The 23,407-nt window shown below is 41.3% G+C and overlaps 1 protein-coding gene across 1 annotated transcript; it reads left to right on the plus strand.

The window, feature by feature from the left end:
- Positions 1–672: 672 nt before the first annotated feature.
- On the plus strand, positions 673–12,120 carry DLEU7 (deleted in lymphocytic leukemia 7). The gene is made up of 3 exons (XM_075262962.1): positions 673–831; positions 3,262–3,631; positions 11,901–12,120. Exons 2-3 carry the CDS (start codon positions 3,284–3,286, stop codon positions 12,105–12,107), a joined length of 555 nt encoding a protein of 184 aa, XP_075119063.1. The 5' UTR covers positions 673–831; positions 3,262–3,283; the 3' UTR covers positions 12,108–12,120.
- Positions 12,121–23,407: the final 11,287 nt, after the last annotated feature.

Here is a 23,407-nt window from a genome sequence, read left to right on the forward strand (position 1 = left end):
TGCTTTTTTTCTGTGGCATTTCCTCTGCAGCCAAATATTGCAGTGTTGCATTGTAATATCACATCTAATTATTGTCAATGTGACTGACCTGTGGTCACATCACAAAAAAAAGAGACATGGCCAGTGGTCTTTTACATTGTGGTCTTTTACATTGCAATATGTAGGGTGGCTTTGCAGATTGGATCGTGGCTTTCCCCTGAAACTTCCGCTGTACAAAAACATTCCTAAAAGTTGCCATGTATGAACTAATGTGACTGCAATATGACTCTCAGTAAATAACCAAACCTGCTGGCCTAGTATTGTCACTTGCTTGTAACTTGTCCATGACTTATTTATTTTTTTACAGCTAGGGCTTCGTTCACATCACCGTCGGAGTCTTTCTTAGTAGATTCTGCCAAAAATCGCTGGAGAGGAAAATCCTGCCCGGAGGATGAGAAAGACGAGTGTATGGGCCATCCTTGTAAGATCAGCCATGGACAGGATCATTGGTGTGAGCAGTGGTAAGGTCAGCCTATGACATGGTTTAGTAATGTTATGTAGGCCTTGTATTACTAATAATGTGGGAAGAAACCTCATCTCATCTGATGGTTACTGCCCTACTTACCCTCCCTTCACGTCCCTGTGATGAATCTTTTGGAGCGCTGGTTTACTCCCCTAACCAGTTGTGTTACCTTGTTATATTTACACTACACCTTCATGATAAAACAGAATATAATTATCTGGGTGAGTAACAGTCATACGCTAACCCTGTGTCATTCACATGTAGAGAGACCAGAGAGCAGCACTTGGATTCTTGGGATGAGCGTCCCCCTCCAACTATGGTAATATACGGTAAGAGAATATTCTTGTAAGTTTCTGCCCTTCTTTAGCTGTTGCAAAACTATTAGTCCTACCATTCAATGGTGAAACTACTAAGAAGCTTCTGGTATCTGTGGCTGCTTAGTCTGCAGTGTTTGCTTATACCTTCATTTCCATGATATTGGGGTTCTTATATGTGTGCAGTCCTACCGAATAAAGTCTTTATAAAAGGTTTTTTGTTTAATTCTCATGCAAAGGGTTTCATGGTTTCACTTGTGCGACCCTCTCAGACTGGTCACAGTATACCACACAGTGCAAACTTTTTTCTTTTTTTTTTTTACTATATCACTTTTTATATTCTATTTTCTGTGTGTGACCGGGATGTTATCTTGTCTGTGCTTTTTCTCTGCTCTTTTAAAGTGAATGTGTCACCAGAAATTTACTGTTTTTTAAATCAGGTGTTATGTTGATTATTTTTAAGAATGTTGGGTGTTTTTTTTTTTTTTTTTTTTAATGTCATATTACCTATATTTTAAGAAAACATGCAGTTCTGACTCTGGCTGCTAAGTCAAATAATATCCAAGCACTTCCTGTTTTTGTAGGGGATTGCTTTGTAAGGCCCAGGTTCACATCTACGCATGGGTCTCCATTCGGGGAGGACACTTGAGGACCCCCGAATGGAAACCTATCCCGCATAAAAAAGCCTTAGGAAACTTGTAAACCCCATAAACTATAATGGGATCCGTGTAGTTTCCACACGAAAAATGAAAGCAGCACTTTTCTCTCTGTATTTTTCTTGTGGAGAGGGGAATGGATTCACCTAAACGCAGATGTGAAATGGGCCTAAGCTGTCATTTCACTTAAAGAGGACCTTTCATGGTTTGGGGCACAGGCAGTTCTATATACTGCTGGAAAGCTGACAGTGCGCTGAATTCAGCGTACTGTCGGCTTTCCCAATCTGTGCCCCGGGTAAAGCGCTATCGGTCCTGGTACCGTAGCTCTTTCCAGTCAGAAGGGCGTTCCTGACAGTCAGTCATTTACGTCCTTCTCCATAGCAGCGCCTATCGCGCTGTACAGTGTGAGCGGGAGGAACGCCCCCTCCCCTCCTGATAATACTCGTCTATGGACGAGCACTGTGAGCAGAGGGAGGGGGCGTTCCTCCCCGCTCACACTGTACTGCGCGATAAGCGATGCTGTGGAGGACGTATCTGACTGTCAGGAACGCCCTTCTGACTGTAAAGAACTACGGCACCGACAGCTCTTCACCCGGGGCACAGATCGGGAAAGCTGACAGTGCGCTGAATTCAGCGCAATGTCGGCTTTCCAGCAGTATATAGAACTGCATGTGCCCCGGATCATGAAAGGTCCTCTTTAACATCACACTGATGATCATGACTGACATGTATATAAGGCAGAGAATCTACCAGTCACTATATTAATCCATTTTATTGATATAGCACCAACATAGTCCGCACCACTTTACAAATCGTAGGGTTAAAGTAAAGACAAAATGAGAGAGACAGAGTAATAAATCTGAGAAAGGTCTGGATAAGATGTGGCCTCTCTCTAATCTATTATTATCTGTGGATTTCACTATGTTATTGCATCAACTGGTGGATGATCAACCAACGTATATTCCTAAGATGTTCTGCAGTCAATAAACTTTGTTAATTTTTCTACGCTAACACACATATTTTTTAAAATATAAAAAAATCACCAGAAATTGTTTTAAAAAGTTTAACATAAAAACATGATTTGCACAACAGGTAGCTACATATTCCCACCATATAAGGATATAACTTAATGATAGGCAGATTGCGGTCCCTGGGAGGGTTTTCTAGACATGCCCCATGCAGGAGAGTCTAGAAGCTGTGATGTCATCTATTTGTCAGTATTGGATGGGTCAGTGGTGTTATCTATAGCAGTCTTATCTTCCATTGTGACTCTGTCTGTAATGTAAATGAGACTATTATTTGGTTTAGTGGCCATAGAGACAATTGCAGGATTTAATACTTTGTTTAGAATATTGATGGTGACATGGAAAATTAAAAACACATACAAATGATTAAAACATATTTAACATAAAAATGTATATGATCCATATCCAGAATATAACATTGCGCTGTAGTGACAAGGACACGTGGCCATAGAATAAACCCTGGTGTGTGGATCATGTGAAGAAGAATCTGCTGTCTTCAGATTAATGACTTCTGCAAAGTGCAACAACTTCCCTGTGAATGTGCAGAGTCAGATAAGATAACTCCTGGAACATAATCCTATGCCAGACACAAATGATAGAACAATGCACTTTGTTCTCTCCCTTCTCAAAGCAGTAGCCTATCCTTACTGTGTGAACAAAGGTTACCCCGGTCTCCGGTTACACAGTGTAAGTGTGGACCACATGCTGAGATGTTGGAATAAAGACAGGCTCCACTCACTTCTCTTATCCTTCCCATTCTGCAGCTGAGGAGAAGACACTCTGAATATGCCTCGACCAGCACTAGTGAAAGATGTGCTCAGCTACCAGACCAAGGCTTTCACCACACTCAAAACTATTCTGGAGGAGAAGGGCATAAGTTACGATGATGTATGCCTTCTGGAGGGGGCATCAGACAGCCCTGCCAGACCACCTGCCACCACAACGCATCTGGAGCTGGATTCAGGGGATTCGGATACTGCCTCCATCTCTTCTACAAGAACACTTACACTAGCACAAAAGGCATCGAGGAATCGGCTTTCCAGAGTTGCAAGGACAGCTCTGTCACTTCTACTGGTGGGAAAATCTATTCTGGACCACTCGCCTTTGGATCATCAATTTTCTATGCACCTCAAAGTGAGTGTTTAGGGCGAAAAGGGAGGGGATGACGTTATTCGTGCACAGGTAGAATCCAAGGAGTATTTATATGGCTCCTATTTTAGGATGACACAGAAAAATGGCCTTCGATGTAAAACTGGCCGTACCCATGAGCTGTTTATCTGCAGATCATTAACTTATTTTACCAATGTCTGCTGTATTGACCAATACAGACGTAAGATTATCGGCAGATTTCACTAAATTTAACTGATCTGCCAAAGGTCTGTAAAGAAATATGGCGAATTCCAACTACATTTGGTGAAATCTTGTTCTGTCAGTGATCTGCGGATAAATATCCGCCTATGTATGGCCTATGCCCTTCTTAAACAACCCCTTTGAAAGTCTGGTTTACAGATTTGCTGTAGATGTAAGGTTATCAATATATGATCGGGAAGTATGCAGGAGAAAGCTGGAAGATGCTGCAATACTCTGCGCCTTCCTTGCTACCTACTAGCAGGCACTAGATTAATACTGTATATATATGTTGCAACACAACAATCATAATCCGACTCCTGCCGCCTCTTAGTGGACACAGAGGGATGTTATCAGGGAACTGGATAGACATTTTTGAAAAATGTGCACCAGAATGGGCATGGTTCAAAAGTGTCTAACTTTATTACGCATGAAATAGGACAAAACAAATATGGCGCAGAATTTCTTGTGCAAAGTAGACCTAGTTTTAAAATGGAGGAAACTATGAATTTATACCAATTTACTTTCTGCACCATAAATTCCTGCCATGCATCACATAAGTAAGAAATAATTTGTGACTTATTTTGGTTGCATTTGAGTAGAATTTTGGTGCTTTTTGAAACATTGAAGGTCTATACGGAAGATTCATAAATCCGTCTAAAACAATGAATGGGATTCGTAGTTTGACAAAGTTTGACAGCATTGGTAAAATTTTGACTCAAATACCATCCCACTAAAAGTATCGAGTTTTACCATGAAACATATATTTGGTGCACGCAAAAAATATACATTTTAGGTGCATGTCATATAGACAAAAAACCCTAACGCACGTGTTGTAAGAACCAAATATTTGGCACATTCACCAAAAACTCTCCAACTTTTGATGCAGTGACAAATCATCACTCACTTACTGAGGAGTAAATTGTCGTCAATTCAGAAATTTTCACCATTTTAAACTTTGGTCATATTTTTCTGTTCTCTGTTCCCTGCGCTGTTCATAAATATGTCATAAATACTGTGCACCAAAAATGTTACCGTAAATGTAGACAGAGAAGTATTGATTTCTATTGATAAATATGCCCCAGAGAGCTTATTAACACAATCTAAAATTTTTGGTTAGATCATAATAAGAAACACTGTAAACGGTGGTGAAGACTGAAACCCTCAAATCATATTTATATCACACTAAAAATATGTTACCAGAACCCAACATCGGAGGCAGAACTTTAAGCTTCTAGGCCCCAAAGCAAAATTTGTAATGGGGGGCCCTACCTACCATTTAGAATAGTAATGTGTTTTATGGGGCAAAGGGACCTTTGGGGCCTCCTCAATGTGTAATGTAAAGCCCGGTAGAGACTGCTACTGCAGCGCCCCCTATAGCTATATCCCTTCCCAGCATATCATTGCAGCCCCATAGATACCGTATATACTCGAGTATAAGCCGAGTTTTTCAGCACATTTTTTGTAATGAAAAAGCCCCCCCTCGGCTTATACTCGAGTCAAATATATACGGTAGATAAGTTACAGTCATTGTGAAGGAGAGCCCCCATTATCACTGCTTTTTTCACAATCTGTAAATGTGATCTTTTGGAGAAGGAGGGCAAAGTCATTTATCTATTTGAAGGAAATGCAAGAACCTCAAGGCTCCAAGGAGCTAATTTACACAAAAACAGAGATATATTGACAATTCACTGTTAGATTCAGATGACCCTATCTAATCTATTTGCAGGGCTGGGTTGATATCCTGAGTTCTTATGTCAGACTCCCTTTATGTTTTTATTTACTTTTTTTTACTACAATAATGAAATTTGTATTGTACTAGTCCTAAGCAGATAAATACGTTTGTATACAGAGAGCACAGACATGTATGTGACTTAAAGGGGTTATCCAGGATTAATCAACAATTAACTAAGTCCCTCCTGCCCCCTCTACAACCTTCTAATATATCTTTTTTTCTCTATATTCTATAGTTTTATATATATTCTATAGTTTTTCTATATTCTATAGTCATTAATATATGTAGGTCATGGGGCCTATATATATATATATATATATATATATATATATATATATATATATATATATATTACATTTTTTACATGCTAGACATGTGGGTGTGGCTTGTCAGAAGGAAAGGCGTGGTTTAAATGGGCCAAAATTGTGTCATAAAATTCTTACTCAGCGTTAGTCAACTAATAGGTGATATAAACTGAGACCAGACTGTCTAAAGATACATGTGAAGAGGTAAACTATTTTGTGTTATGTTTCCATGTGATTTCTTCTTTGTAACCTTAGTGGTGGTACATAAGTCCCCAGATCTGGTAATATCTCTGTGTGAATGTTCTATTACTGCTTCTTATTTCTTTCTTTCCTCATTAGGCTGGCCACCTAATGCTCTATTTTCCAACTATTTCTTGTCTTACCATCTGGGAACCATATACTAACACTAAGGAACTGTTCACATTAACATGGATTTATAAAGTGTTTTTTGTATATTTACCTGCAGTAGTGGAGTTGCACTGGGTGTGTCTCCCCTGATCTTATAAGAGGCAAGTCTGCAGCAACTCCAGGGTTTTATAGGGAAAACTGCAGAGTATTATGGGAAATGTCTAAGGTATAAAATGATTCCAATTCCCAGAAAGCTGGGGGTGTGTTGGTGAAGTTCACATGATGAATTGTTTGTGAGACTACAGCAGCCTGAGGTACAAGGTGTTTGTTGTATGCATTATGGAAATTTTCTGAAGAATTATTTTTTTTTTTGTTAAAACTGGACTTCCTGAAATAAACTCCTTGGATTCTTTTCATCAATCAAGGTCCGATTGTTTTTTTGAAAAATCCCATGCTTCACATATGGTGTCAGAAGTGGGATGATTTTTGGAGTATTGCTGTAAGTACTCAAGCCTAAAGAAACAAGGGAGTTATGTACAAGACACGTTCCTGGCGTATTAATGCAAAGCCGCCAACTAAGTCTGCAAAGCGAACTGTTGCAAGGAAACTAGTGAATATGGAAAGTCAAGGTGTCAGACAGAGAGCACTGCTAGAGGAGGATGCAGAAGTGCAAGGAGCCACAGCTGCTCCATTAACTCCAAGTGTTGCTGAGCCTTCTGAAAAGACTTTACCAGAGAGCATTGCTGACCTTATGAAATGGTTAACTGTGCAGCAGATCAATGCAGAAAAAAGGCAAATGGAGGAAGCCAGGAGAAATTGCGAGGAATTGCGACGTCAGGATGAACGCTGGAGGGAGCTGTTTCAAACCCTGAGACCGCCTGTTGCTTGGAAAGACCCTCGCATGACTAAACTTTCTCCAGAAGATGATATTGAAGCCTATTTATCCACATTTGAAAGAATTGCACATACCTGTCAGTGGCCTAAGGAACAGTGGGTGGTAAGACTGGCGCCATATCTTACTGGACAAGCCCAACTGGCATATAGCCACATGAACATGAATGATGCAAATAACTATGACTTGGTTAAAGAGACTATTCTAAGGCGATATGACATCAGTGAGGAAACCTATAGACAGAGGTTCAGAGAACTCAAGTACAGCTACACTGATGGTCCAAGGGAAGTCTTTACTCGCCTGCAAGACTTATACATGAAATGGATGAAACCAGACAACAAGACGACTGAGCAGATTAGTGAAGCGATCATACTTGAACAGTTTCTACAAATTCTTCCAGCTGATGTTCTTGCTTGGGTTAAAAAACATCGGCCCAAAAATGCTGACAAAGCTATTTCTTTGGCAGAGGACTTTATCCTAGCAAAAAGAGACCTAAGCAGGTCTGCAACTGGCCCAGCCAAATCATTCAGAACTTTCTCTGGAGGGAGAGGTCAAGAAGCCAGAAGTCCATTACAAACTGTCACCAGTGAAAAAATGTGCTATATTTGCCAAGAAAAGGGACACATAGCTAAATTTTGCCCCAGGAAAAGCACTAAAGGCACAAAGTCTGGATTGTTTTTTGCTAGCAGTGACTTCATGCTGCCAATCCAAGTTAATGGACAGAACGTGGATGCTTTGCTTGATTCTGGCAGTAAACTAAGCTTGGTAAAGGAGAACCTAATAACTCAGAAGATGGACTCTCCCAAAGTGCCAATTACTTGTGTTCATGGAGATACAAAAAAATACTCCACATCAAATATTGACCTGCAGTTGGATGAAAAATGTTTTACTATGCCAGTAGTTGTTGTTCCAGAACTACAAGTCCCAGTGATCCTTGGAAGAACCACACCCGGATTCAAAGATTTGCTAATGGGGAAAAGCCAGCTGTCTGCTGTGACTACCAGAGCTAAAGCAAAGGCACACAAGAGAGGTGAGACTTTGGAGGACATTTTCCCATTCCATGAGGACATCATGGAGCCGCCATCATCAAAGCCTCTGAGAGTTCCAGGACAGCAGGATGTCTCTAGGAGAAGAGTTTCCCTGGATGGCAAGTATAAAAATGCTGACTTGTGGGACACTGATATTGCATTTGAACAAAAACAGGACATTGACTTATATGCATTGTATGAACAAGGTTTAACTAACAGTAAAGTGGTTGCAGAAAGTGGTAAGCAGCTTGTTACACCCTATTATCTGGTTGAAAACAATATTTTATATAGAGTGTGTAGTCACCCAAAAACAGGAGAACGAGTGCAACAGTTAGTTGTGCCAAAGAGGTTTAAATCAGAAATTTTAAAATTAGCGCATGATGTTCCTGTTGCTGGACATTTGGGTTATAAAAGAACTTTGGCCAGAGTACTCTATCGGTTCTATTGGCCTGGAGTTTATGATGAGATCACTACTTACTGTCGTAGTTGCCCAATATGTCAGTACACTGCTTCAGCTCCTCCCAAAGCAGAGCTTATACCCTTACCAATAATTGATGAACCATTTAATACTGTGGATATGGATATTATCGGTCCACTAGAAAGAAGTTCCAAAGGTAACCGTTTCATTCTTACAATTGTTGATTACTGTACCAAGTATCCTGAAGCCATACCTATGCGCACAGTTACTGCTAAAAGAGTTGCAGAGGAAATTTTGAAGGTGTTTAGCAGGGTTGGATTACCTAAGCAAATCCTTACTGATCAGGGGAGTAACTTTACATCTTCCTTTCTGTTAGAAGTTTATAAGCTTCTTGGTATACAGCCTCTCAGGACTACCCCTTATCATCCACAAACTGATGGGGTGACTGAACGGTATAACCAAACCTTGAAAAACATGCTTAGGAAATTTGCACATAATGATCCAAAACTGTGGGACAAATGGTTGCCCTTTCTGTTATTTGCCTATCGTGAGGTTCCACAAGAGTCTACAGGGTTTAGCCCTTTTGAATTATTATATGGGAGACGACCCAGGGGACTCTTGGATGTTATTAAAGAGGTATGGGAAGGTAAAGATGGTCATCAGAAGAATGTGGTGGAACATGTATTGGAAATGAGAGAAAGATTAATGAAATTGATTAAGGTAGCTCATGATAATGTCCACAAGGCAAAAGTTTACCAAAAGAAATGGTATGATCAACATGCCAAAAATAAATCGATTAAAGTTGGGGATAAGGTTCTTCTCTTGCTTCCCAGCAGTGAGAATAAGTTGTTGGCCAGATGGCAAGGGCCATATAAAGTGGTTAGACAAACAGGTCCTGTTGACTTTGAAATTGAAACCCCAGATAAAAAACAAAAAAATAAGGTTTACCATGTAAATTTATTAAAACGTTGGATTGAACCAGAGGTTGGTCCTAAAGATAACACTACGTGTACTATTGTAGCAGAGTCTTCACAAGATGTGTCTGAAGAAATTTATGATTTGTTGAAACATTGTGCTCACTGGTCAGAGGTAACATGGAATCCAAAGTTATCTAAAGAGCAACATTGTGACTTGAGGAAGATTATAGGGTCCAGTTCACATATTTTTGGAAGTAAGCCTGGCCGTGTATCATTAGTTTCTCATACAATAAATACTGGAGATCATCCACCTATTAGACAGAGACCTTATCGTATACCTGAAAAATTAAAGGGTAAGGCTGAAAATGAGGTTCAAGAAATGCTTAAATTGGGAGTTATTGAACCCTCTAAAAGTCCTTGGTCATCACCTGTAGTGATGGTTGGGAAAAAAGATGGGACAATAAGATTTTGCATAGATTTTCGTAAAATTAATGCTATATCTAGTTTTGACAATTACCCAATGCCGCGTATTGATGAGCTCATAGATAGATTGGGGTGTGCAGAATATATTTCTACCCTAGATTTATGTAAGGGGTACTGGCAAATTCCGCTTGATGAGAAATCAAAAGAAAAAACTGCTTTTGTGATGCCTAATGGTCTGTATCAGTTCAGAAACATGCCATTTGGTCTTCATGGTGCTCCAGCCACGTTTCAAAGAGCCATGGACTTACTCTTGAAGAATCATACGGAGTACAGTGCTGCTTATTTAGATGATGTGGTAATCTTTAGCAAATCATGGGAAGAGCACTTGTATCACTTGGAAAAGGTGATAACTGAAATTGGGAAAGCAGGATTTACAATTAATCCACGTAAATGTGCTTTGGGATTCCAAGAAACAAAGTACCTTGGGTTTATTGTGGGTAGTGGTAAAGTAAGGCCAGAGATATCCAAAGTACAAGCCATTCAATCTGCGACTATTCCAGCCACAAAGAAAGAGGTCAGATCCTTTTTAGGTCTTGTTGGCTATTATAGACGTTTTATTCCAAACTTTGCTACTATCGTTGCTCCCTTAACCGACCTAACTAAAAAAAACAGTAGAGAGGACGTGATATGGACAAGAGAATGTGATTTAGCTTTTGAACAAATAAAAGAAATTTTGTGTAAAGAACCAGTCTTACAAAGCCCAAACTATGACAAACCATTTATTGTACAGACGGATGCATCTGAGGTGGGACTTGGGGCAGTCCTGAGTCAAGAGATTAATGGTGAGGAACACCCTATTCTTTATTTAAGTAGGAAACTTTTTCCCCGTGAACAAAAGTATTCTACAATCGAGAAGGAAGGGCTGGCGATAAAGTGGGCATTGGAGGCATTACGCTATTATTTATTAGGAAGAGAGTTTACTTTAGTGACGGATCATCATCCCCTCACTTGGATTCATACCATGAAGGACAAAAATGCCAGAATAACTAGATGGTATTTAGCATTACAGCCATTTAAATTTGAGATACAACATCGGTCAGGGTCCAAGCACCAAAATGCCGATCATTTGTCTAGGTATGGTGCTGAAGTGAAAGCTGTCTGAAGAAGGACAAGCTTCTTCTTAAGGGGGGAGGAATGTGAAGAGGTAAACTATTTTGTGTTATGTTTCCATGTGATTTCTTCTTTGTAACCTTAGTGGTGGTACATAAGTCCCCAGATCTGGTAATATCTCTGTGTGAATGTTCTATTACTGCTTCTTATTTCTTTCTTTCCTCATTAGGCTGGCCACCTAATGCTCTATTTTCCAACTATTTCTTGTCTTACCATCTGGGAACCATATACTAACACTAAGGAACTGTTCACATTAACATGGATTTATAAAGTGTTTTTTGTATATTTACCTGCAGTAGTGGAGTTGCACTGGGTGTGTCTCCCCTGATCTTATAAGAGGCAAGTCTGCAGCAACTCCAGGGTTTTATAGGGAAAACTGCAGAGTATTATGGGAAATGTCTAAGGTATAAAATGATTCCAATTCCCAGAAAGCTGGGGGTGTGTTGGTGAAGTTCACATGATGAATTGTTTGTGAGACTACAGCAGCCTGAGGTACAAGGTGTTTGTTGTATGCATTATGGAAATTTTCTGAAGAATTATTTTTTTTTTTGTTAAAACTGGACTTCCTGAAATAAACTCCTTGGATTCTTTTCATCAATCAAGGTCCGATTGTTTTTTTGAAAAATCCCATGCTTCACAATACACCAGATTTATTATTCAGGATCAGTCACTGTGATAAACCTGACGTGTTTTCAGACTAAGTTTAGCCTGTCAAACTATTAGTAAATGTGTGCCAATGTGATTTGTGTGACTGTGAAGAATCTGCGATTACTTCTGCATTTATATAATATTTATATTTTTATTTGTTTTTTTCTCCTAGGACAGCGTAGAGTTCACAAACATCTGCACACACATGGCTCTGCAGACAGACGACCGGAGGTTTGATCAGGATCTGAATTTAGCTCAGCAATGCCTGGCCGCGATAATCACCAATATGACCTGGGACACCGACAATAAGACCTGTGACTTCTGTGAAACTGTCCGGGAGCGACTAAAACACATCCTACAGAAACTGAATGAGGACTGACAACAGGAGCCAGCGTACTAAGGAGAATGTTAGACTTTTATTTATTGACTGTCATAGTATTACAGCACTGGAAGACTTTTACCTCCGCCGCTTTCAGTTTAATAATGGCGGACAGTCAACGGACACCATTATAGTCAGTGGGGCCCACTGAGCTGTGTGTGTAACTGCTGTTTTAGCGGTCTGTCTCGCCACTGTTTGGTTTCTCCGATGAACCTGAACAATGCAGAGCTAGCGCTAGTGTGAACTTAGCTTATCAAAACTGTGACATTGTTATATGCTTTGTTGAAAACTGTTCAAATGGATTTTGCCTGGTATTGGTCTTGGGTGGTGCAAGGGGGACATGTGGATGTCACCCATGTGCCATCCGTGTTGGGCTGCAAAATCAGACAGGAATAGGACTTGTTCCATATTTTGCAGCCCGGACTGTCGGCCCGCACATGGAACTGTGTTATTCAAGTTCATGTGTACAGTAGAGATAAGCGAACACTATTCGAAACAGCCGTTTCGAATAGCATGCTCCCATAGAAATAAATGGACGTAGTCGGCACGTGGGGGGTTGAGCGGCCGGCCGCTGGCAAAGTCGGCGTGCCGGCCGCTTCCATTCATTTCTATGGGAGTGTGCTATTCGAAACGGCTGTTTCGAATAGTGTTCGCTCATCTCCAGTGTACAGGCCCATAGAAAAGAATGGGTTAGTGTGCTATCTAGGAGAAACACGGATAGCACACTGATCTCAGCCACGGTCGTCTGCAACTGGCCTAAGTTTTAGATTTGCTGCACACTCGTGAATATGGCGTATTGGACGTATTCCCTGGATTGAAGCTTGTCCAGAGACCCAGACTCCCAGTATCATAGTCATCTACGATGCTAGAAGCCCCTGTCTCCCTACAGGACAACTACCCCATACTGAACACAATTATAGTACAGGACAGGAGATCTGTGGGTAGGTAACATATGATACTGCCCACAGACACGATCCAATCTGGGAATTATGACCGGTATATGGTCCATGTTTTTGAGACAGTATTAGTCCATGTGCAGTTGGCCATATATGGAATCGGTATCAAACTACAAGTAATCTACCAATATCAAATGGTTATCATTTCCCAGGCTGATTTAGGTGGGTCATTGTCTGTGATGTTTATACAGTGTATTATATAATGCTGCATACAATTTTTTATAATAAATGTTTATTTTGCAATTTATTTTATCAGATTACAGAGCCGATATATATAATTAAGGTTTGCTTGTATGTTAAGGAGCTTTATCTGAAGCCATATGTTTTTATCTGGAGCCATATGATCGTGGCATCTAAGGGGTTCCATGATGTCTGTGCCCCTACCAACACTCCCCGTGGTGAGATTGGGGGGTGCCGGTATCTGTAGTATGCAGCCTGGGGTTTGGCCAGTGACCCCAGGCTGCAAAGTGCCCCCGTTAACAGGTTGATCTTGTCCAGTAATGAGGAAGTCAGCCTAGGTGTCTCCATCTTGCAGCCTATAATGCTATATCAGCAATCAAAGTATTGCTGGTTCAAATGTCCTAAAGGGATACATGAAAAAGTAAAAAAAAAAAAAAGTGAAAAATTAATAATAAAATGTATGAAATTTTGTTATAAAGTTCTAAAGCCCCCAAAATTCCCTTTTTTTCTATAGCAAATGAATTCTATAAAAACCCCTAAAAATTAATAAAAACCATATATATTTTGGTATCGTTGTGTCCATAACAACCTGTACAATAAAATTGAAACAATATTTAATGTACATCGTGAACATCGTAAAAAAAAAAAACAACAACAGTGAAGGTAATGATTGTTCACAATCTTACAAAATATGCTATAAAAAGTGGTCAAAAAGTCACATGTATGCCAAAACAGTACCAATAAAAAGCACACATTGTCCCGCAAAAAATACAGTAAGTCCTCAACCAACTCTGTCAACTGAAAAAAAAAATGTTACGCCTCTCATAAGAGGGCGATGCAAAAATCATTCACTTATCTCCCCAAATAGGTTTTTCCTCTGCTGAAATAGTAACGCATAAAAAAATACTATAAATGAGGTATCACCGTAATCGTACCGACCTGAAGAATAAAGGTCACATGTTACTTATACTGTACGCTGCATGGGACCGCCCCCAGTGCTGCAAGAGAACTCATTTGCATACAGAAGAAAACCGGGATTTCTACCAAATGGCGGCATGGAGAAGACCTCTAAAGGTAGGAGAAGAATAGTCTTTATTAGGCTAAGGCCCCACGGGCCGTAATTGCAGCGCTAAAGCGCTGCGGAAAAAAACGCTGCGTGATCGCATCACGGTTCTTTCCGCAACGCTTTTAAGAGAAAGCTCACTGAGTTTTCCTCTACGGACTTTCTCTTACCATTATACCTACGGGAAAGCCGCTGGCGTTTCCGTAGATATAATTGAAATGCTGTGATTTGCAAACCCGCAACGGCTTTGCAAATCACAGCGTGTCTGCGCTGTGATTTCTTCCGCAAAGTGGGCCTGGGATTCACATGAATCCCATCCCCTTTGCTTGCACTGTTAAACGCCGCAATTTTTCCCGCGTCTCCGCTGAGGGCAAATTGCAGCGTTTACGGTGGGGCCCCAGCCTTCAGATTATTCCTACGTGTTAGGGTGCATGCACACTACGTAACGCCGGCCGTGTATGAGAGCCGTACACGCCGGCGTTACAGCAGGGCTGCCGAACACTTCCCATTCACTTCAATGGGAGCGCTCGTAAACGCCGCTGTTACGAGCGCTCCCATTGAAGTGAATGGGAAGTGTTCGGCAGCCCTGCTGTAACGCCGGCGTGTACGGCTCTCATACACGCCCGGCGTTACGTAGTGTGCATGCACCCTTAGGGAGAAAAAAATGTGATTCCAATGATTGGATCTCTTTTAGGTACTTTTAGACCTTAACTGGTTAAAATCAATAGATATTTCCCATTCCTTTGGTAATCATTTTTGGCTTTGGTTAAAAATCTGCAGCAAAATCTGTAACAAAGGAAAGCTGCTTTTCTGCAACGTGGGGCCTCAACCTAATAGAGTCTTTTTAATAATAGTAATAAAAATGGAAGACAGATTTGCATATTCTTCCCATGATCCCTCACAGTGGAGAGTCTATGGCTTAAGACTCCACACACTTACATGGTGGTCTCTCCCTAAGGAGTGACGATATCCCCTTAACCACATCTTCAAAACAGAAAGCTATTTTACCAAACTCTGACCATTCTTAGGTTTACATCGCCACCCAGTGGTTGATTTAACTATTGCACACGCAACTTTTGTATTGCAGCTTATTCACTGAACTCTGATACAAATGGATGAAACGTTTTATTTTTCCTGGCTGATCTGCATCCGTGCGGCTCCTGTTTCGTTGGATCTGTTACAGACTGGAGCCTATCAGTGATCTGTGAAAAGCAGCCACAAATAGGACATGTCCATAAAACTTGTTAAAAAGAATTGGGGGAATTTGTCCAGCTCTCAGTTTTGTGGTGTCAAACTATGGCAGACTTTGTGGCCTAATCATTTTTGTATGAACATTGCAGCTTTTTGCTACTTTCTGCCTCTGCTGCACAGACTGCTGGGAATTGGCTGAGACTTCTTTATAAATCTTTCGGGTATCGCGGTACCAGAATGGAAAACTGGAGAGTGGAAAATGTGGCGGGTGAGGCGCGGATTTTTTGTGGAACATGTTTGGCACCTCAAGCTCAGTAGTGATCATTTGTCCCCAGTGTCCTCTAGTAAAGCAGTGTCACCACGGCCTGGCTGTAGTTGTCACACGCCTGTGTCAGGATCAGTAGATACCAGCACATGACCAGATGGAATCGGAGTGATAGGAAGATCAGAAAGGTGGGAATGGCTTCTTTTTTATAACACTCTATGCAATTTTTTTTTAATTCAATGACTGGGCAGTCCCTTTAATTGTGCACCGCCTCATCATACATGTGTTTTAGCTTTGTCTGTAGTTTTTTTTTTTTAAAGGGGTTCTCCTGGGACTCTTTTTAGACTTACTTGCTGTGAGTTTCTTTAAAGGGGTTGTCCCATCACAAGGATCCTATCTATACTGCTAGTTTATGTGGATTATTATTATCAAAACTTTGTTTGGCCGCTATCTTAATTTATTCACTTCATTGTTTACACTCTGTTTCTATGGCCCTTTGGATTATCTGCTCATTTGTCAAGTGATGTAGCTGCCTGCTCTCAGGGGGGATGGAGGGGCTGGGAGCAGCTCTGAGCTGTTTGTGTCTGATAAGTAGCGGAGCTTCTCAGATAGGGGAGGTGAGAGCTCCGGGATTTCTGAGCTCTTATCAGTCGGTTTAATTGAATTTGGCTGATAAGGGCTGAGATAAGGAGTCCGTTACCTCTGTTTGTAATGCAAGCTGACTCAAATCTAGCTCTGCTACATCAGCTTCACACTGTGGTAATTAATTTACAATCAATCCTGTGCAAGTGAAACCCCGCCCACCAGTGTGCCGAGAGAAGCAGGAAGTGAAGAGAGCACAACAGCCTGCAGGTTAGTGAACAAGTGTCATGGGAATACCCCTTTAAATGCTGTAGTAGCTAAGGGGTACCAAGCCCATGTCACATGAGCAGATCCAGCCCGCTGCCCCCTGGGTTTCTCCTGCCTCCCCCTCCACTCCTTTTTTCACAGGTAGCTTACTATAGTTGAGCTGAACATAGTAAAGTCAGCCCCCATAGCACAAGTAACTTGTGAACAGGGGAGAGACAGGTGGCGCGACTTGGGGGTCAGGTACTGGTTCTAATCATGTGAACCAGGGTCAGAGTCAGCTCAGAACTGCTAGCTGGAACGATTAATGCTAAATAGACTCTATGGAACACCCCTTTAAAGTTTACCTCCGATTATAAAACAGGAATGAATAGTGCAAGTAATATTAGAAACGTTCTAGTATATCTTATTATGGAATGATCTTCTTCTCCCAGCATGCTCCATTCACTTCTATGGGAATTCCAAGAACAGCAGAGCAAGTATGCATGCTGGGAGTTGTAGTTTTGCAACAGCTGGAGAGCCAAGGTTCCCCACCCCTGCTATAGACAGACTCTTATCTCTAATAGCACCTGTATCCATATCCAGCCTCATACATAGAAGTCTATAAAGAGGGGAGAGGGAGGTAAACATCGACCGTTATTTATTGATCTAATACTAGGTTCACACTAGTGTTCAGCTCTACGTTGTCCAGAGGGTGTCCTTTATAAGCCTGACCGCTTATGAAGGACACCGCATGTCCCACTATAATGGGTCCATCAGGAGGCCATCAGGTTTCTGCAACTGGCGAATACAAACGTCCTCTTTACAGGAATTTTCTCTCTGCCGATTTTAGGCGGAACCTGCGGCAGAATCTCCAACACAGATGTGAATTTAGCCTTAGTAAATGTAAGAGCGATTAGAAGCTGCAGTGTGTGTGTCTATCCCAGCAGCTCCTCCTCCCTCTCCCCTCTCCATACACTTCTATGTTAGGCTTAGTTCACATGTGAAAAAAAGCCTAGCTGATTTTGTCGCTAATTTTGTCACTGATTTTTCAGCGTCGTTTTTTTTGGATACTGTTTTTTGCATTGGATGCTGTTTTTGACGCTTTTTCAATCGCTGTTTTTTTGAAGCTTTTTTTTTTTTGCATTACAAAAAAGTACATGATAAAAAACCGCTAGCGGTTTCAGTCGCTGTTTTTGCCAAAACAGCTGCAAAAATAAGCGACCAAAAACCGCTAGCGGTTTTTTCAGGGCCCCATAGACTCCTATTCATTTTTTCAGGCGTTAGACGCCTGAAGAAAGGTCATGTTGCTTCTTTTTCTGCTAGCAAAAAAAGCTAGCAATAAAAAAAGCTAGCAGAAAAAAAAGCTAGCAATTCACATAGGGCTACATTTTATGGAGGCTGATTTGGCCGCGAAATCAGCTGTCAAAATCAGCGTCCATGTCCCCGTGTGAACTAGCGAAGTAAGTCAGCCCAATAAATGGAGAACACAGCATTTATCAATAATAAGATATATTACAAAGTTTCTTATATTCACCTGCACTATTCATTTGTGAAAAGTTGTTTTAGGTGTAATCAATTTTTATTGTGAACTAGCTGTTACCCGCGACTTGGTCTGCGGTGATTGTAGCAATGGGTATATACAGGCGCGGGTAAGGTTTTCGTACTGTGTATAAGGTATGGGATATGAAATGTAACTTTGTATCTTGTTTTTGCTGTAATTCAGAGAATACGTGAGACTTTTGTGTTGCAGTTACTTTGTATTTGAGCTGCTATATATACGGTGTTGTGAGAAACTTTACATAGTGACTTTGGGACAGAAGTATTTGAAGTTAACCCTTTCCCGCTGGTGGCATTTTTTGATTTTCGTTTTTGACTCCCCTCCTTCTAAACCCCATAACTTTTTTATTTCTCCGCTCCCAGAGCCATATGAGGTTTTAATTTTTCCTGGGACAAATTTTTCTTCATGATGCCACCATTATTTATTCTATATAATGTATTGGGAAGCAGGGAAAAAAATCAGAATGGGGTGGATTTGAAGAAAAAATGCATTTCTGCGACTTTCTTACGGGCTTTGGTTTTACGGCGTCCACTGTACAACCAAAATGACATGTCCCCTGTATTCTGTGTTTCGTTACGATTCCGGGGATACCAAATTTATATGGTTTTAGTTACATTTTGACGCCTTAAAAAAAATCCAAAACTGTTTAAAAAATTATTTTTTGAAAAGTCGCCATATTCCGACAGCCGTAACTTTTGTATACGTCAGTGTACGGGGATGTATAGGGCGTCTTTTTTTCCGGGACCGGGTGTACTTTGTACTTCTACCATTTTTGGGAAATGTTATTGCTTTGATCACTTTTTATTCAAATTTTTATCAGAATCAAAACAGTGAAAAAATTGCGGTTTGGCACTTTTGACCATTTTTCCCGCTACAGCGTTTACCGAACAGGAAAAATATTTGTATAGCTTTGTAGAGCGGGCGATTTCGGACGTGGGGATACCTAACATGTATGTGTTTCACAGTATTTAACTACTTTTATATGTGTTCTAGGGAAAGGGGGGTGATTTGAATTTTTAATCCTTTTTATTTATTTTTTTATATTTTTTTTTAACTTTTTTTAAACTTTTTTTTTGCATTTATTAGACCGCCTAGGGGTATTGACATGGGTGGGCGGTGTCGCGGATTGTCAGAGCGGTGGGGGTCGGCAAACATGGCTGCTCTGGAGCGTTATAGAGCGCCTCCTGGAGTATCGTTAAGGTGAGGGGCAAAGTGGTAAAGTATATGTATATGAGATTGTGTGGGGTTAGGGGCGAGGCTGGAGAGGGCAATATGAATTTTGTGGCTTGCTATGGTCCAAAGTGTGTGAGATTGAAGAGATGGTGGTGTGAGTTTGGGTTTTGTGGGGGTCCTGGCACAAACGTATGTGCGCTATTGTAACGAAAAGTAGCCTATTGTGCAATGAGGTGTATTAACTATGTTTGTGGAAAATTTCAGCCAAATCGGTGGAGCGGTTTTTCCGTGATTGAGGAACAAACATCCGAACATCCAAAACTCACAAACCCACAAACTTTCACATTTATAATATTAATAGGATTTTTCAAACAAGAAAAAACAAACATAGAAAATATAAGAAAGGAAGAAGAATCATGAAATGCAACAAATACCTATTCATGACCTCTGAGGGATGTAACAGGGCATTGGGTACTAGATGGGGGTAGTGTAAAATAAACTGGGATTAGGGGCCATACAATATGATGTTTCATGATCATTATTACTTCTTGATTTGAGACAGTGTTACAAATATCTCAGTAAATATATAGAAACATTTTGTAGCAGAATAAAATCTGGATTTATTTTTCTATCTTTGTAGGGCTGAATAACAAAGGGCCGGTCAGTTTTTCCCTTCTCAGAATCCTAGCGTGGTTGTTACCTCTGTAATGTAAGTGGTTTCACCTAAGACTCTGCAGCGAGACAAGGGGGTTAAACCCATTAACTAAGATTAGATTAACCAGTGGAGAGGGGGGGAATGGAGGAACCCATTGTACAAAGAGGAAACTGGCCCCAAAATTGCTGCAGTCAGCCTTGGGGTAATTGTTAGCTCTCTGTTAAGTTATCTTAATGAGGAAAATTGGGAAAGGAGGATGGAAGCGATTATTTCTAAACTATCAGAAACCCAAGTAAAATCTTATACACACCATAAATCTTTCAGTAACTTCGCCTCTCCAGCACTGTCGTGTCTAATACCCTGGGAACGCAATCTCTGACTCCACTTAGGCATTGTCTGGTCAGCGCACGGCTTCTGGTTTTCTATTGTTAAGCTTTATTCTCATGGTCATGTCCATTCTCGGTACTGTTGTCACGTATGCTGTCCATGTGGCCATGATTTCTATCGGGATGTTATTCATTTTCCATGCCCATTAAAACACAATGGTAAAAGGCCCGCTTTGACCCATCCCGTTGAAAAAGGGTGACGACTGCAAAAATATAATTTTCAGCAAGGGTCTATGCCAACCATGATTTACTTGACCTATAACATGCAAAAGCTCAGACAGAAATCACTGACGTGTGAATGACGACGGAGCGGAAAGATCTACTACGTCATTTCTAACCTAGAGATGAAGGTGCAGGGAGTACGGCACAATACTTGCAATACTGCCACAATACATTCAATACATTTCAGTTCATTCAGTTATGGGGGGCTGCAATGTAGGATCGGTAGGTTATAGTGCAGTGGGTGGATTGTCCTGGAACGACCGCACTGGGTAAAGGGGAGATGATTTCCTTCCATGTGTGGTTCATCCCTTGAAACTTACCCGTCGGCTGGCCTCCAGTTGAGAAATGGTGGTGATATGTGGCAGGTTCCAACTTTCATTTATATCTGCATCCTCAGGGTGCAGATATAGTTGCATACAATGGTGGAGAGCCATCAGCTCCTTGCTCTGCCATTAACCCTGTAATCTACAGTGTCTGCAGTTTAGCACAGGCAGGCACAATGAAATAACATCATCACCCCTGCCACTCCAAGCCTGAGGCTGTGCAGACTGGAGATCTGCAAACAGTCCCATCAGGACCAGGTTCAGTATTAACCTTTTTTTTAAACTTGTATGTGAAGGTTTCTGTGTGGAGACATCATACTGTGCGAGGGCCTTAAAGGGACATTATACTGTAAGGTGCCATTAATCTGCATGAGAGCCAGAAAGAGGACAGGTCCCTGCCATCTCACCATTAGGGGACCAAGGGGGTTAAAGAAAGGACTCCTCTCTTTGCTATTGATCACAAGAGGTTAATCTGCTGGAGTTGGAATATTTTCCAACTTTGGCAGATAGCCCTGTGTTCTCGCCAAGGTGAATGGGCCTAATCAGCAAGTAGTCCTGAGACTCAGAATCCGCGGCAAGATTGTGCAGGACGCTTATTTTTTCAGCATCCTGTTGCGATCCCAGTTTCCCATTGAAAACAATGGGAGGCAGATTTGGGACTGAATCCTCCAAATCTGCAACAAATTTTTACATGTCAATGTACCCTTACATTGCTGAGTGAACACTAACTATAAACTTAGTGCAACATAATAGTATGGGGAGAGTGGGAAGGGGTTCATGGGTGTGTGGGGGTCTCCTGGTTCTGTGATCAAATCTCCGTACACAAAGACCAGCAAAACATCTGAAGACTGGAGCGGCTCTGGTTGAAAGTTATAAAGTTTATGAACAGAAATATAAAGTACTTGTCAGAGAGAAAAGGAGCCTTGTGGCTGATGGCGAGTGTATCAGGAAGAGTTATGCCTGACTGTGAAAAATAAGGGCGTTCTAGATATTTTGTCCTACCCCTGTATTCCCCCTGTACATCTTTCTCTTCTGCTGGTCATGTGATCTCCTTCGGACCTGATAAAACCTATAGGCAAAAATGGACAACCCCTTTAACTATTAAAGTTCCGCTGAAGCCGGTGATTAACCTCAGGGGTCACATGGCTGCTGAGTCCAATCAGTGGCCTCAGAAAGAGACCCGTGATGTCACAGGTCGTGACAGTGCATACCATTCGCTGATTGGCCTCAGCAGTCATATGACCGCTGAGGTCAATCAGCGGCTTCAACGGAACTCAAGAAGTGACCCCGTTCAGTAGAAGGGAGGACATTGGAGCATCGGGGACCGGTGAATATGAATTTTTTGCATTATTTTCAATGCTCATGACTGATTTAAAAGTTAAAGGAGTTGTCCATTTTTACCTGGACAACTCATTTAATGTTTTATCCTGGCTCTCGGCTGTGTAACACAGCCAGGTTCCGGGAGTAATGTCGCGGGCACAGCTTCTGGTCAGTAACAGTCCTGAGCTGAGCGTGAACGACATATATATTAAATAAATATATATATATATATATATATAGATTAAAAGTTGTATGTACACCAGTGTGAGACCACTGAAAAGTACGGCTTGTACGCAAAAAACAAGCCCTCCACCAGTGTCATCACCAGACCCTTCTGAACTCTTCTAGGATAAGTGGTTATCCAGCCTTATATAATTTTATATAATTGATAGAGGAGTGAGTGAGCACCCCTGTTCCTTCCAACTGTTGATGAGCGGGGTGTATGTGGAGAATATTGTATTATTGCCATAGTGGTAGTGGACGATAACGTTCTCACCAGTCTATGGTCCTGTACAGACTCGGCTCCGCTGCCACCAACACTGAAATATGCCAGGATGCTGAATGTAACCTTCTCACGTTCTTCAGCATCATGACGTAAGTGCAGCAGCAGAGACCGACCTGGACAGGAGTGTGGACAGGTAAGTTAAAGGGCACGGCTGTTGCAGTAATACAAATAATGCCACCCCCAGTATAGTCTATGAGGCACCGCTTTAGGTCATTGCCTCAGGTCGCCTCTTGGAAGAGGTGTCTCTGCCCATTTTACGGTGCAGGTACTCTTTCTGCAGTGTGTGGATGGCTAGCACACTGACCCATTCATTTCTATCGCCTCATATACATGACCGTGTGTATACAGGCCTGTGTATGGGGCTGTGAGCACTGGGCAACACTCAGAACAGGTCCTATTCCTGGTGCTGAGAGCAGTAAATGACAACGTGGAGGCGCGGATATTATTCATGTATCATTCAACCTAGGACCCAACTCAAATATATGAGGCCTTAAAGGGATTCTATTACTACAATCCCTTTTTTAACTCATACCACATAGGAATAGCCTTAAGAAAGGCTATTCTTCCTCTACCTTTAGAAGTCTTCTCTGCGCCGCAGATATCCCACTTTATCTCAGTATGCTAATGAGTCTCCAGACCTGAAAACTCTCCAGCACCGTCTCCATCTTCTACAGC

This window comes from Leptodactylus fuscus, chromosome 2, assembly GCF_031893055.1.
Source record: "Leptodactylus fuscus isolate aLepFus1 chromosome 2, aLepFus1.hap2, whole genome shotgun sequence".
In the NCBI taxonomy this organism is placed as follows: domain Eukaryota; kingdom Metazoa; phylum Chordata; class Amphibia; order Anura; family Leptodactylidae; genus Leptodactylus; species Leptodactylus fuscus.